Source organism: Herpailurus yagouaroundi, unplaced genomic scaffold, assembly GCF_014898765.1.
Source record: "Herpailurus yagouaroundi ecotype Mexico unplaced genomic scaffold, PumYag 28, whole genome shotgun sequence".
Classification (NCBI taxonomy): domain Eukaryota; kingdom Metazoa; phylum Chordata; class Mammalia; order Carnivora; family Felidae; genus Herpailurus; species Herpailurus yagouaroundi.
Window position 1 is genome coordinate 143461057 of NW_024412376.1, and position 16246 is coordinate 143477302.

The 16246-nt window shown below is 39.9% G+C and overlaps 1 protein-coding gene across 4 annotated transcripts in view; it reads right to left on the bottom strand.

Annotated features, from left to right (window-relative positions):
- Positions 1 to 16246, bottom strand: part of PCDH7 (protocadherin 7) — a 424945-nt gene that overhangs the window by 406734 nt on the left and 1965 nt on the right. For 3 of the 4 annotated variants that reach the window (XM_040486161.1, XM_040486182.1, XM_040486172.1), the window contains exon 2: positions 13610 to 16245. In XM_040486161.1, the coding sequence (XP_040342095.1) occupies positions 13610 to 16245 (2636 nt within the window). Of the gene's footprint in view, positions 1 to 5991; positions 7369 to 13609; position 16246 lie in introns of those variants that run through there. The other variant, XM_040486191.1, reaches the window with a different exon arrangement.

Here is a 16246-nt window from a genome sequence, read left to right on the forward strand (position 1 = left end):
TGACTCCCTCGCCACTTAACTCCTACCGCTTTCCATTTGGATCTTAATACTGAAAATATACTGGAAATTTAAGGCTAAATATTACTATCATCACTTAAAAAGACCTCCTACATTTGTGGAACAATTCTTGACTATTTTATATAAATATTGATTTTACATTAATTAATACACCCAGATGCACTGATCGGTCGGCAAAGTGAAAATAACTAAGATGCTATTTTATATCACAAATCCCTGTGAAGCTGAAAGTTGCAGAAAGCACTCAGTGATGCGCATAAAAAGCTAGAGGTAATAAGCTAAAAAAATGAACTTTAATTGTGTCCCCTCAAAATTCATATGCAGAAGCCCCACACCCCGATGTGACTGACTTAGTTATGGCCTTTATGGAGGTAATTATGGTTGAATGAAGTCAGAAGGTGAGTCTAATCTCATAGAACTGATGTCCTTGGAAAAAGAGGAAGGGACAGAAAGAAGGCCATCTGAGGACACAGTGAGCAAGTAGCTGCCCACAGCCAGGAAGAGAATCTTCATCAGAAACTGAATTTACCATCACCTTGATCTGGTAATTCTCGTGTTCAGAATTGTGAGAAAATACATTTCTGTTATTTAAGCCACGCATCTATGGTAGTTTGCTATGGCGGCCCTAGCAAACTGATCCTGAATCTCTCTTTTAAATCTGCTAAGCATACATAGCAGGTATTGTGGACTAGAATAAAATGCATACCACAGTCTAAATATGTAAATATGTAAATTAAAATCTACCATAGATACTATGCTAATAAAAATTCTCAAGTTTGGAGAGAGAAGTATGTTGGAGGCGAGTTGGCCATAGGCAGCTACTGGACCCTGTTGTATATAGAAAGGGATGGGATCTAGGAGATTCTGTTTTGTTTTTCCCCAGTTAGATATGTCACATGGAGATACCAATAGGACCTGCCTCTTGAAATTATTAGAAATGAGTAAATGATACATAGTATACCCTTTGGCAGAGTGATTACCAAAGAATAAAAGCGCAGGGCACCTGAGCGGCCCGGTAGGTTAAGCCTCCGACTTCTACTCAGGTCATGATCTCATGGTTCGTGGGTTCGAGCCCCACGTCCGTTCTGTGCTGACAGCTCAGAGCCTTGAGCCTGCTTCGGATTCTGTGTTTCCCACTCTCTCTGCCCTCCCTGGCTCACGCTCTGTCTCTCTTTCTCAAAGTAAACATTAAACAATTAAAAAAAAAAAGAATAAAAGCTCAATAACTGACTGCTCTTCATGTTAGAGATTCGCCATGATGTATGAAACAAAAATTCCCAGGAAAGCTTGCATAGAAGAAGAAATAACTGTTAAAAAGTGATGGAATGTTTTTTTAAGTGTCAAAATGGATAATATCAAAGTGTTACAAGCCTTTGCTAAACTATTTGCTTTACAGCAATAAAGCTATTTCTTCTCCTCCTTCACCATCGAGACGTCAACAGGTACTGAAAGTCTGATAACCAGGACCTATTCAACTATGCAAAGGCACACACACTTCTTGCACTTTGATCAGGGATCAGTGGAGATTTGATGAAATTCATCAGGGTTAAGAGAATATCAGATGCTTCCGACAAGCAGCAGGACAAATTAAAGCAACCAACCCACCGACCAAAGAAAGAAAACCAAAATCAAAACCAAACAACTTTTTAACATAATGGACGGTAAAAATATTCCAATAGTGTACATGCATCGCACAAAGGCTTAGAGAGATTCACGGATCATTAGAAATATTATCTTGAGTTGTGGTAATTCTTTTCAAAGCCCCAAATGTTTTATGTGACCCCCCCCCCATAAACCCTATCGTGTAATCAGAGCAGGGGTTGTTATGTAAAATGACAGAGGACAGTTTCAACAGGCTTCCGGACTTGAAAGGACTTACACAAGGTCACACTGGCAAGCCAGTGACAGAACCAGGACAAAGAGGCAGATGTTCAGATTGCCTTACCCAGATAGGAACTCATTTTCCATTTTGCCAGAGACCTTCGAGAAGTGAGCTAACAAATGGAAGTTAGAAATTTCAGGGACTCTAACCCAGAGTTCTTGTAGCCTGACCTACCATCTGCAATCAGAATTCAGAAGGGGGAAGGGCTAAAAATGCAGGTTTCTGGGCTATAGTACAGGCTTGCTAGAATTCAGTTTCTGAGAATTGAATGAAACTGGGACAAGAATCCATGACAATAATATGGCCACTATGTTTATGACAATAGTCTGGTAATAATATTAAGGAGAAGGTGAGTATGTTGCTATGCATTGGTTGTGTCCCCCCCATCCCCCCTTTTTACTTCTTGGTTCTATCTTTCTCTTAACAATATGGGAGCAGAAAACGAATGGAAACAGCGCAGCGGGACATAATATTTTAGACTGAAAAGGAAAACGAAACCACACCAAAACGTCGGGTCTAAATGGGAGCAAATGAAGGTTTACTACTTCTTGACGCTAATCTCGCAACTCAATCAAGCCCTGATGTTTAACACCACTCTTACGATTACCAGCGTCCTGGGCCAAAATTCACGACCACAAATATTTGTCCTCGTCAGGCCTGGAATTCCCTTTCTGACATAGACTTCTTACTTCCCAGATGTCTAACAGGTGTTGGAGACGCTTGGTGCCTTAACATAGTCCTGGTCTTGGAAGCTGCTGAAGCTTGCTCATCCTCCTTCCTCAAGGCCCTAAGCAGAAGCCTCACTTCCCCAGGACGGTAGATTTTGGTGAGGTGCTGAGCTGCTTAAAGTTGTCTGCATAAAGCAAGTTACACCAGAGCGTGCCAAAGACAAAACTCAACTCCTTCAGCGGTCATTTGCAATTTAAGAGTGCTCTTTCATATGTGAGCTAGTAAGGAGTATTTTTATTTTTTTGAGTAGAGCTGACACACAATGTTATATGTTTCCTGTGTCCAACATAGTGATTCCACGCTAAGAAGTGCTTTCGAGTTGCAAGGCATTTCTTTTCTTTTCTTTTTTTTTTTTTTAACATTTATTTATTTTTGAGACAGAGAGAGACAGAGCATGAACGGGGGAGGGGCAGAGAGAGAGGGAGACACAGAATCAGAAGCAGGCTCCAGGCTCTGAGCCATCAGTCCTGAGCCTGACGCGGGGCTTGAACTCACGGACCGCGAGATCGTGACCTGAAACGAGCCGAAGTCGGACGCTCAACCACTGAGCCACCCAGGCGCCCCACGAGTTGCAAGGCATTTCTAAGCAACCGCCTCACTGGCCGTCACTCCCAAGACCATATTCTTCTCTCTTCCGGACCTCTCTCCTTACTGAACTAAGTGCATGTTTCTGTTTACAGAATTCCAGGCTCTCACCTTTAAAAATAACTGTTCACTATAGGCTTTCAAAATAAAAATGGAAACTTATTCTTTATCAGTGAGCATGGGCTGGTACCGTGAATGGATAATATCTGCTAGAACATGCAAACTGAGGAATACGGACACCCATGCCTATGTTTGGGCATAAAGGTACCTATTTTTTTTTTTTTTTCCACAAAGAAAGGGATAAGGGTAAAGATGAGAATCCGTATCTGGTAAGAATAAGGATCTCAAGAAAAGTACTGAAAACCAGCATGCTTGCATGTTTCTTCATACTTCTTCAAAATACATGGGAACTCTACTGGGTGGCCAGTGCCTCTCTTACTTGCCTCGCATATCTCTAGTTTAATTTTTATCTGTTTTTAAGGGTTTGGTGTTGACACCACCGCCAAGGAGAAGGAAGGAGAGGACAGGAGGGAACTGCTCACTTGCTACTGAAATGAGAGCCACACCCACACAGAGAGGGCAGGGACTCTAGCGAACATGGCAGGTAGCCTTTTATCATGGAGACATCCTCCCAGCAGGGAATGAAAATAGCAATTAGGACACTTACAGTCTGATATAAAAGTGGACCTACCATAGCCCAGCTATTCCATATGAAGGGATCTTCAGGATACCTAGCACCAAAGCCCAGGCCCTTTGTTTGTTGTTCAACAAATACAATGAGTGTCTTCTATGGGCTCGGCACTCGACTAGGCACCGGAAATCAATGATGGATGAGACAGACTTGGAGGTGGTTCCTCTGAGTTTCCCATATATATCTGGCCTATGGATATTATTTTTGTGCTATTTTTGTGTCCTGTCTCTGAATAGACTTGGGTCTATTACACCCCAAAGCCTCGCACTGTGTATTAAAGATATAGCAAATCAATACAATCTCTATAAAATGAATGGGGAAAAAAATCACACACATTCAAGAAAACTGTTTTGCAAACTTGTAGACTGAAAATTATTCCCAGAGACATATTTCAAACTGTGGAATTACTTCGTAAGGTCCTTGAGTTTTTCTAGAGATAGCCTCAAAAAATATAGGGTTAAAGTGACTTACTCCGTTCTTAAGGTGATTGTTTCTTTGCTTAAAAGCACACATGGGGTTGTTTACAAATCCAGTTAATTAATTAGATCTCTACTTTCTAGCCACAGCCTTTTTGTTTATTTGTTTTTGCTTTGCTGTTAGTAGTATCAACTGTAGTTTGTGACTACAAAAAGTTTGAAAACCTGGGTCATGTTCTAAGGGGTTCCTTTGAAACGATTTCACCCAGATCAGTCAGAAAATAGATTATATTCAAAAGCACAAATTTCACAAATTTCCCCAAATGCTTTCAGTACACATGAATTCTGACCTGGTATTTCTTCAAAGACTTCATAAAGTTTTTAAGCTAGTTCCATCAGAGTCATGAATAGGTTGTTCATTATTTCAGCTTCCTCACCTCAGATATAATAATGGTGCTTTTCCTCACAGATTGCTCTGAGGAGTAAATAAGCAAACAGGCATTCGACGCATTGAAACTTAAGGGACATGATGCAAATATAATCTATCCTTTTCTGCTCCATAATCTTTTTTTTTTATTATATATTAGTTCCATGAGGACAAAGACTCTATCTTACTATTTTTTGGCATATCCAGTGCCATTGCTGATACTGGATGTATTAGAAGGTATTAAACCGGACTCCAACATTTCCATATGCTTCTTTAGATGTTGTAATGGGGAATAAATTATTATCTTGTCATTTAAAACAAAATGTCCCAGTGCTAAAATTTATAGGGTAATGGGTAGTTTGTCCTGAGTCTCTCTCCCATCTGTCCACAGGCATCTCCTTAAATGGTAAATTCCAGTAATCACATAGGAGACTGGCCAAGAGTCCTGAGGTGGATGGCAATCGGCAGGAAGGGCGGTAGAGAAAGAGGGGGAGTCTGTGCAAGATAGGAACCAACTGGTGACATGTTCGAAGATTAAAACACACACACACACACACACACACACACACACACACACACAGGAATGATAATAGACTTCTCCAAGCTTTTTGCTGTTGATGATTGCTATTATAATAGTATGCTGTTGATCATTCTGATTCAGCGGAATAGTACGTTAAAATCTTTAGAAGTGTTATTTTTTTTTTGCTTCCATTTATTATGTTTTTCCACTAATAGCCATAGTTTCCCACCTGAAACAAACTACAGTCGTGGTCCTGAACCCTTTTCAACCGCTTACACAATAAAACACTTTTTTTCCCACGGCGACCAAGAACAGAAACACACACACCACGGCTGAAACAAGGCTCGCACGCAGCACACTTGGAATGGTTCTGTTTCACTTCAGGTCTTTCCAACTGTGGTAGAGATGCACTAAATTGATTCTTGCCTTGATAAGGTATTCCAACCCAAGTTTTCAAAATGCTGCCTTCAAATGTTCTTCTTTGTGAAAGTATGTATGTATTTCCCCTCTGTGTGGCTGTAATTAGATTATCCCAAAATTCTGGACCTTTTTTGGTCTATAATTTGTTTTTGAATTGATGTGATTTATTACAGGACTCACACATTACACATCTAAGGAAGTTAAGTTTGATGAGGGAACATGACATTTTCAAGAAGCAGAAAGTGGCAAGGGTCTTTCACCAGCCTCTTACGCCGGTCTTTGTGCTCAAAACAAATTGAGAAGTTGAGGATAATTAGGTTTTATTCAGGAATTTCACTACAGTTTCATTAATACTTCTGAAAATGTCATTTTTGCAAAATTAAATAAACAGCTAATAGAATAAAAAGCCTGGAATATATACACTAGAGATTTTCATAGGTCAGGGTACATTTGCTACCACTCTACATTTTAGTCTTCTTCCAATATTCATTTATTTTTATTAAAAGGCTTTCATATTGAAAATAACTCACCAAAAATATCCCAAGAATCTGGGATTCTTAGTCTTCCAAAACTTGGACAAAAATTAGGGCGGCAAATAATGTGGTAAATACATTATAAAATTATGAAACTTCACACTTGAACACTTATTTTTAGGCACATAAACACATACAACAGATACATAAATATATAACCATAAAGAATTGGAGGGACTATCCAGAGGATTCCCTGACTTGCCTAGAATATTACTTATGCAACTAAAATTCAGCCACTCTCTCAACTATATCTAAATGTTGCATTCTCAGAAGCAGCTTGGATCTATGTTATCAGACATCAAATAGAATAGCCTTCAGATAAATGTACCACGAAAATAGGAAGCCACAAATTCCTTCTGAATGTGACTAAAGTGACGTTAGTAAATCTAACGGAAAGATTCCAAATTTTCTTAAGGAATTTAACAACAAACATACTTAAAAATTCCATAGATAATTCAGATTCCTTGGTCAATATTTCAAGATTAAGGAAGAAACAATCTATTGGCAATAACTGCTCAACACAAAATTTGCCTCTCAAATTTATTTTATATACCAATATTTTTATAAGTATTGTTCAAAGTCCTTGAGATAGATGTGTAGACATTATATTTTATTCTAACACAACTATCTCACTGGCCTGGAAAAGGCTGTAATTCCATAACCCTTTAAAAATGTTGATCGACAGGATTTTACCAAAAGTCAGTGTTTAATGTATTATAGACAAAGACTAAGTAGACTTAATTTTCCTTGGTTCACACAAAGCTAGAATCTTAAAATTATTGTTGAAATGTGCCTTGGGATTTTTTTTACAGCCTTCGCTATTCATTTCTTCTGCTAACCACCTCTTTGAGAATGGAATTCTCAGTGACTCAGATGTCCATTTGTAGCACATTTCTTTATTAATACTGTTTCTTTTCTAAGTTTATTTATTTCAACACTCTTTTTCCTTAAACGGGGGGAAAAACTTGAAAACTTGAAAATCAAATGCACAACAAGCAAAACAAGCAGTGATTGGCTGACACCCCACGGCCAAGGGCAGGCTCCAGCAGGTTTCGGAGTAGCAAGGACATCAGAGTATGGAGCATAATGGAGCATCATATTAGAGTGGAATTCAGCCAAACACAGTAATGTATGGATGTAGACGCATCTGAAAGAAGGAAAACAAAGATTTATGCAGGTAAAAAAAAAAAAAAAGTGCGATGAAGGATTTTTCCCCAATACCTTATACCCAATCAGAATGCTGTGGCAGAGGTTTTGGTCACAGAGTATTTTTATTTACAAATTATGTGTCTGTAAATAATAAATATGCTCGGGGGAAAAACAGTCAACTTGTCAGATGAATCCTACTCAGAAGGTTTAATAGTTTTTTGGTTTGTTTGTTTGTTTGTTTGTACACAGCATTAGAGTTCAATACAAACATCATCACATTCCTGAACATAAACCTTTATTCCGCCTTTAAAACATTAATTCACCAGACGTGATAATTAAGATTAGTTTTAGTGGTTTCAGCTCCATTCTTCTTGGAATGTGATTTCTCCCACAACACTAATGCTAAATAAAGCACTGTGTAATGTTCCGAAACAGAGTCCCTGCTTTAGAAAAGATTCTACGGGTTTTTAAAATAAATAAGAGAGAAAACTAAAGCTGACTCAAGATCTATGTGAACAGCTCCTACTATTTCTATAGAGTCATGGTAAATAAATGGATGAGGAACCTTGCTCTAGCCTAGAAATTGGTTATATACAACTTAAACATAAAGCTCTAAACAAGTATTGTACTAAGTTTCCATTATAACCTTCACCACCGTTGTCTCCCAGGAGTAGAAAAGACAGTAAAATTTCTAATAGCACTGGCAGCTATGGCGAAGCAAGGATTTTGTCATACTACATTTAGTTTGAAAAACAGTTCAAATTTCATGTTTGAAATTGACAAACTCAATCATTAGCATTTTATCACTAGGTAAATTTAAAATATGATGCACTAGATTGGTTAATTGCCTAACAAAGGAGAAAATCTAACTGAACATTTTTTAAATGTCACCTTGCTTTAAAAATTTGCTACAAAACCAATTTAGATGAAAAATTCATTTGCAATTGTGTGTTAAGGTCAATATGAAGGTTGTGTTCCCCACAAAGCTGGCAAAATGCAAAGGAGCATAGAAGCCAAAAAAGGATCATCGATATAAATGAAAACAGGCAAAAGATTATTCCAATTAGGGTGCATATAAACTTTTATACACAATGTATAGAAAGCTTGTATTAATTTCCACAAAAGTTATGTTCTCATTGAGAATATATTAATCCCACCTGTTGTCAGGCTTCTGCTGAAATTAAAAATTCTGTCAATTAACCTGCTGAATATATGCTGTAAACAATGTTACTTCAGTGTATGTCATCAATTGCTATTTTACAGAGAGGGAAAGAGCCATTAATTTCTTTTGAAAGTCTAGAAAATGTGAATTGTAACTCCTCCAATAATTTACAGATAAAAACTGGAGCCTAAAGCAGCATTATATTCTATTGTAAAAAAGTCAGTTTTCATAGCTCAATATGTAGTTATACATAGACAGGTGAATCTCAACATATTTCTGTTGCTATTGAAATGTATACAGAAGAAGGGATGTAAATTCAATTTTATTCCTCGGGGGGAGTACGATAAAAAACAAAAACACTGGTCTCTGCATTCCATGACTTGTATCCACACTGTATCCTTGACAATCTTGTGATCTCAATCAAATTACTTTCTTCTAAAGGCCTCAACTTAAGTTGCATTGCCCCGTTCAAGGTGCCAACAGGAAACAGAATTCGCACCCCAATGGTACAGATAAAGACCTTAGTCTCTTCATAGAAAATGAAGGAACTGGTATGGTTCATATTTCTTAATTCTAAACTGTGATGACTCTAGTCATTTTAGATACAGGCACTAAATGATTGACTATGATACACTTTATTTCAATGTTGTATGTGTTTAAAGTTCAAATATGCTCCACATGTTAATGTATGAATATCACAATGAAATAAAAGTCTAATGGCACCATCGTTGGTTTATGTGAATATATCCGCACGAGTTTGTGTGTTAGAAAGAGAGATACCATGTGTACGCTTTTCCACATATAAGATACGTAATTACTCAAAGATAGAAAAAAAATAACAAGAAAGAAGGATTTTGCTGTATTCATCCAGCTGCATGATTTACTTACAACCTATAAACGGACTCTGTGGTATTGTGTCTAAGTTACTAATTGACTTGGGGTAAGTTTGAGAGAAGTTTCAAATTGCCATACTTGGACTTCCATAAAAACGAACATATTCGATGCAGATCAGATCAGTGGATGACCTTTTCCTTATTCAGAGACATCCAGAGGTCTAAGGTAATGTTGCTTTAGTAGATATCTCCTGACTAAAAACATCACCTAACTTTGATCAGTTATTAGCCTGCTGTCTGCTCTGTCAGGCCAAATGTAACAGAAACTCTACCATATGCACAATTCATGGTACTTCTTGAAAGTGTTTTTGGCTATAAACAGACACATCATATTGTAGAAACATGCTTATCAAATTGAAACCAGAAGCCGTGGTTGGCATCACTCTACAGATGCTGCTATAGTAAGTACGGTGTCATATCCATACACAAACAAATTAATATTTAGTTTTCTCAGGGCTGAAAACCCTAATAGGCCATGGCAAGTTATCCATTAGCTTCCAGACTGGAAATAATTAAAAAAAATAATTTCTGCCACATTTTTATACTAAGCATACAACGAATATATTGAACACAACTCGATAATTAAAGAGAACATTATTTAGACAACATTCAGCAGTTCCTTAGGCAAGGGAAACTATCATTGGACTTATTAAGAATTTTTCTTGAGTATTTCTGAAGCAGCTGTAAATGGATTTTTAAATTAATGTTTATTCAAGCTGTATCTACTCTGCTCTTGCCAAAAATACTTTATTTTTCATTTACTAGATACGATAAAATTTTTCCTTGCCAGTGCATTAGGTAATTAATGGCATGACATGTATAAACACAACCGGACTTAAAAATAACTTAAAAAGTAGTCACTATGCTTTTATATTGTGTATTAATCTCTTTTGGAATTGTATTATTCTTTAAGAGAATTGAAAAATATTTAACACATAGTAAAACTCTGAAGACTTAAAAATTAATAGAAAACATAGAATGTCTCTGCCTTTACTTCACAAAGCAAAAAAAGCACAATTGTCCTTCCAGGTCACAAAATTTGAACAAGCCCTAAAACCAGGTTTACCAAGCAAAGGAATAATGAAATGGAGAGGTAGAGGCTTAAGCTCAATAATGCTGTCAATGATCCACATTCTGCTCAGCTAGACACATTATTTAGTTGAGAGCAAAGGCTTTTGTTTTCACTGCAAAGGTCTGAACTATGAATACCTGGGCTACGTCATCAGTTTTGCTAAGGTATGAGTTTCAGGAATATATACATAGATAGATAGATATAGATAGATAGATAGATAGATAGATAGATAGATAGACAGACAGACAGATAGCAACTCTGCAACACACATCTCATAGATGCTGCCAGAGAGTAACTATAGAAGATTGATTTGAAAGTTTCCAGACCCTGTGAAAACACACCAAAAAAGGGGGGTGGGGGCATTATTTTCAAACTTTGATTTCCACAAAGCTGCTTAATTTATTGCAATATAACCATTAACAGGATTTAGGAGCAGCACTTGGAAACGTCTAATTCTCATGAGGATAAGAACACTGTAAACAGATCTCACTTCCATTATACCACAAGTTAAGAACTATGATAAGGCAGTTCGGGAAATTTATAAATAAAGTGAAGCCTTTATGTCAGATGAAATCTCAGATTTTTAATTAATCCCTACCATAAGGAATTAAAAGATGGCATCCCTCAGGGTTTTCCTTAGATAGATTCAGTATCAACGGAGAAAATTATAACAAAACCTCGTGCTCTTTATTTTATCTTACATCACACTTAATTACAGAAAATACATTTTGGCAGTTGTATAAAAATTAAAGGTAATATCTTTTTGGGAAAAAAATAGAAAACCATCTACTATGGTACAAAAATCAGAACAAAAAAGATCTTGTTTATTATGTCAGATGTCTTAGCAGAATGTAACTTTGTAAATGGATCCCTTGTCCCCTGACAGCAATATTGAAGAGATGAAGAGTATCAATTACTATTACTAATTACATTAAGAGGAATGTGTTTCATTCTCCTTTATTTCATTTTAGTTCAGCTATCTATTGTGGTCAAAACTTCACACATCTTTTGAACACCTAACAACATATAAGTTTTCCAGTCACTTCTGGCAAACTGCATGATTGAGACCAATGGTTTTGTAGGCTTTCTATTTTGGTATATGGACTTCTTTGCTCTGTTAAGAGCCTAGCACCATACATTAGTTTATTTATAAGCATATCACTTTGCCTTTTAAACAGGATGCCACAACAGTCTTGATATTGGCTGTCTTAAATATTCAAGAATCCAGAGCCAACCTCATTTGATGAGCCAAATAAAGCTTAAGTGACAGCACAGAACATATGAGGCGGTTGTATAAAATATCTATAAATCTGCCACTTGATATGTCCCCTCCAAAGTTTCAGATTACACAATTTAGAATGCAAATGCCATTCAGCCACAAGATAAAAAGTCCTATTAGGATGACAGCGAAGAAGTAAACATTCTGCAGAAAGACCTCTTCACACACTTCTGCACTACAAGTTATCATTTTCCAAGGAACTTTCTATAGATCTAAGTTTATTTGTGGGCTTTTTATAAGTCATCTTTGTACTATTATTTTAACTAGAATTGTCCGATAAAAGTACCCCAAACAAAACAAAAATCTCCTTCTAACTCCAGGTGAAGCAATAACACAACAGATATAAACTCTCCAGTTATCAAATTTCAGGTTAAAAGAAAGAAAGGCTTTCACATGCATCACGTATTTTCGAAAGCAATTTAACGTAATGTAGTTCGGACCTGTATTTTCGTGGATTGCTTTGATTATTGGGTATAAAAGCTATGTTCTCCTTATCCAAATAGCTACAGTAGAGTACTATGAGTAGAAGATATTTCTTTAGGAAACTAATTTTTAAGATTGTGAAAGCAATAAGGAATTAATATCTCTTTTCTATAGTATCTTTGATGAGCCCATCAATATCATCTCTAATGAGGCCATAAAACAAGTTCTTGTGCCTTCATTCTTCTCCGACTGTACATTGCACATGCAAAGCATATTTAATAGAGAAACTATTATTCAATATTATTTGACAGTCATAAATGTGTTTTCTGAAATGAGTTCTGATGATGAGAAATATAGGATATTTTATTAATGGGGTTGCTACAGCGCTAGACACAGCAGTTTCCAAAAGGTTTACCTTGCTGAGTGTCAGACCTTGGCAGGTGTGAAAAGTAAACTTTGTGAGTGTTACATATATCACACAAGCAAAACTTTCAAAAACAGATTTTCTATTTTCTGAAGTCCATCTCAAAATATGTTTTTAAGATCTGTTTCCACATTTCACTGGGAAACAACCGTATTCTATACCACCTTAATAATCTCAGATATCATCATGCATACCAAAATTTTCTTGCACACAGTGCATCCGACATGAACATTTCTGTTGCTTGGCTTAAATAAAAAGTGGGTCATGCAATTTTACTTTTGCTTGTAAACCCTTACACCAAACATGAGGAATACAAATGCTCCTTGCATATCCTCACGGAGGTTTAACTGTTACAGATATCAAGGTATTAAAAAGGCAGTTTCGCATGACATTTGTGTATCCTTAGATATCTTTAAACCAACATTTTTGTCAAAGTAGCCAGTTTTTCAGTATCTCAGACTTGGTACCACATTGGCACGAATTGGCCTCCGTTACCTGTAAAAGCTTGCATAATACATAGCATGGCTAAAACTTTTATACTGTGCAATTTGCATAGGCACCAGTAGTAACTTCAGAAATTTTTCTCTCTGGATGTAATTATCCACTTCATAGCCACAAAACAAAACAATTTCAGGTCTAAGCTAACCAGCCAACCAATATTTACCTATTTATCCTGAAAACAGAAAATGTAGGATGAATTAGTGCCCTCACGTTCAAAGAGATGGGCAAAACGCTGCCTACTTCCATGTCTGTTAGTAACTTTGTAAACACTGGGTGGGTAACTTGCAAAATACAGTGGTCCACCTCGTGTAGATGGCCCATGCTCACTCAACCGATGACATAGGAATTAACATTAAATTACTGCTGTTAAATTTTCAAATCATAGCTTTAAAAGGGAGAAAGCAAAACTTCACAGGAGGTGCTCTCTGCCTCAGAGTTATTTCACCTCTTCTGGGATATTTAAATATACTTGGAATACATCTTACCTGTTTGCTGTACTTGTTATTGGTTTGACAGCTGTATTCAGAGCAGTGATCTGATCCAATTGAAATGTTGTCTCCTGCTCCCACAAATGTGTTGGCTGGTGGTAGATCTTGTACGGCCTGGTGTTTTTTTCCTGCAGTTGGTGACTGGGGATGAAGCTGGACAGTAGGCAATGGAGAACTAGATTTGTAATGCCTGGCCAGGTCAGGACTGCCAGGCCCACCGTTAACGGATCGGTATCGCCCCATGTTTGGGCTGTCTGACAGCTTCTCATTGACACTATCATACCTCTGTCCATTTGGTTTAGAAGCTTCTACAGTGACAATGCTGCTGTAGAGAGGCTGCTTAGATTTTTTGTTTTTCTTGTCTTTTTTAGGCTTTTTAGATTTGTCATGCTGCTGGGGTGTAAAAAAGTCTTCGTGATCTTTTTTGCCAGCTTCATAGCCATTTTTGCTTTTGGACCGGCAGTACCTTGCCATCACTACAATTAAGATGATTAGAATCACGGTCATAATCCCGGCCACCACCCCAATGACAATACTGAGTCTCTGCTTGCTAATTTCGTAACTTGGGTCACCAGCTATATCCTGCGTGAGTGGGGTGTGCAAACTTCTGGCTATCTGTGAGTCAATCACAGTTGCATTAGAAACACTTTCATTGACAAACACATGCACCAGGGTCGTGGTGGACTGGGAAGGCTGTCCACTGTCATTCACTTGCACCACCAACCTGTGCAAGCCATAATGCTTTTGGGTGAGTTTCCCCACTAAGGAAACCACACCGCTGGTGGAATCAATTTCAAACAGCTTGAAGGGATTCCCTCCCACAATGCTGTAGTTAAGGTCTGCATTGATGCCATCGTCACTGTCTGTTGCCAACACTGTAGCTACTACTGTCCTGACATTACTTGAAGGTGGCAGTAAAGTGTAGGAAATGTTTCTGGGAAGGGTAACGGTGGGAGCGTTGTCGTTCTCATCCATGACAAAGAGAGAGACCGTGGCTGTGGCTGATCTGGGAGGATCTCCCCCATCCACAGCCTTGACTCTGAACGTGTATGTGGTCTGATGTTCCCGGTCAAAAGACATTGTGGAATAAATGGTCCCCGTGTCATTTTCAATGGAGAAAATGTTACTGTTTTCCTCTATGTAGAGGCTCATCTCTGCATTGCGTCCCTTGTCAGCATCCATCACCGTGACCATCCCCACAGGGCTGTTGGGCTGCAAGTTTTCTTTCACATAAAACGTAAAGACGTCCTGCATAAACTTAGGGTCATTGTCATTCTTGTCAGCCACCTGCACAATCACCGTGGTGCTGCCCTGTAACACTGGGATGCCTTTGTCTTTGGCGTTAACTTTAAACTCATACCTGTCAGTCTGCTCGCGGTCCAGTACCGTATTGACGAGGATGTCCCCGGAATCAGGATCGATGGCAAAGATCCCCATCACAGAGGAATCCAGCGAGTAGGCGATCTCTGCATTTTTCCCGCTGTCGGCGTCCGTTGCCAGCACCGTGGCCACCCTCTCTCCAGGGATGTTGTTCTCGGGAAAGTAAACCTCCACTACTGACTGGCCGAAGACAGGTGGGTTGTCATTAGTGTCTCCTACCTTGACAACCAGGGAGTTGTTGCTGGAGAGGCTGGGGCTGCCCGAGTCCACCGCCACGATGACCACGTTGAACTCCCGGGTGGTCTCATAGTCCAAAGGGGCCGAAGTGTGCAGAAAGTACTTTTTCTTGTTCTGGTCGCCCTCTGTGTCGCTGGCCGGCTTGAGCTGGAAGGGCACGTCGCCCACCACGGTGCAGGTGACCACGCCGTTCTCGCCTTGGTCTCGGTCGGACACCTGCACCAGAGCAATGGGGGTGTCGACAAGAACATCCTCCGCCACGTTGGCCACCCCGTCCTTGAGCGGGATACGCCCGATCTTGCGGATTTCAATGGACGGCACATTGTCGTTCTCGTCCTTGATGTTGAGGACCACCGTGGCCTTGTCGGTCTTGGGGGGCTGCCCGCGGTCCCGGGCCATGACCGTGAAGCGCAGCTGGTTCACCTCCTCCCTGTCGATACGGTGCAGGACACTGAGCCAGCCGGACGTCTCGTCGAGGCGCAGCAGCCGCCGCACGGACTCGGTAGCGGCTCCGAACACGTACTCGATCTGCCCGTTGACCCCCACGTCCAGGTCGGCGGCGCGCAACTGCAGGATGGGAGTCCCCGGGGCGCTGTTCTCGGCGAGGTCCGCCTCGTACACGCTCTTCTCGAAGCGGGGGCTGTTGTCGTTCACGTCGGTGATGAGCACCCGCAAGATGGCCTGAGAGGAGCGCGGCGGGTCGCCACCGTCGCGCACCCGCAGGGTCAGCTCGTAGGAGTCGCGTTGTTCCCGGTCCAGCGCCCCCTTCACGATCAGCTGTGGCTGCTTCTCGCCATCCGGGGTGTCGGCCACCTGCAGTTCGAACACGCTGCTGCGGCCGCCGGGGTTGGTCCCGCCGCCGCCCTCCGGCGCGTCCGGCCGCCTCTTGGAGCCGCCTGGGCCGCTGCCGCTCGCGCCGTTCCCGCCGCCCCCGGGGTAGGGGGCGCTGTCGGCAGGCCCGGCGCCCCCGACCGACGGCCGGACGCGCCGGAGGGCGGCGGCGGGACCCACCCCGGC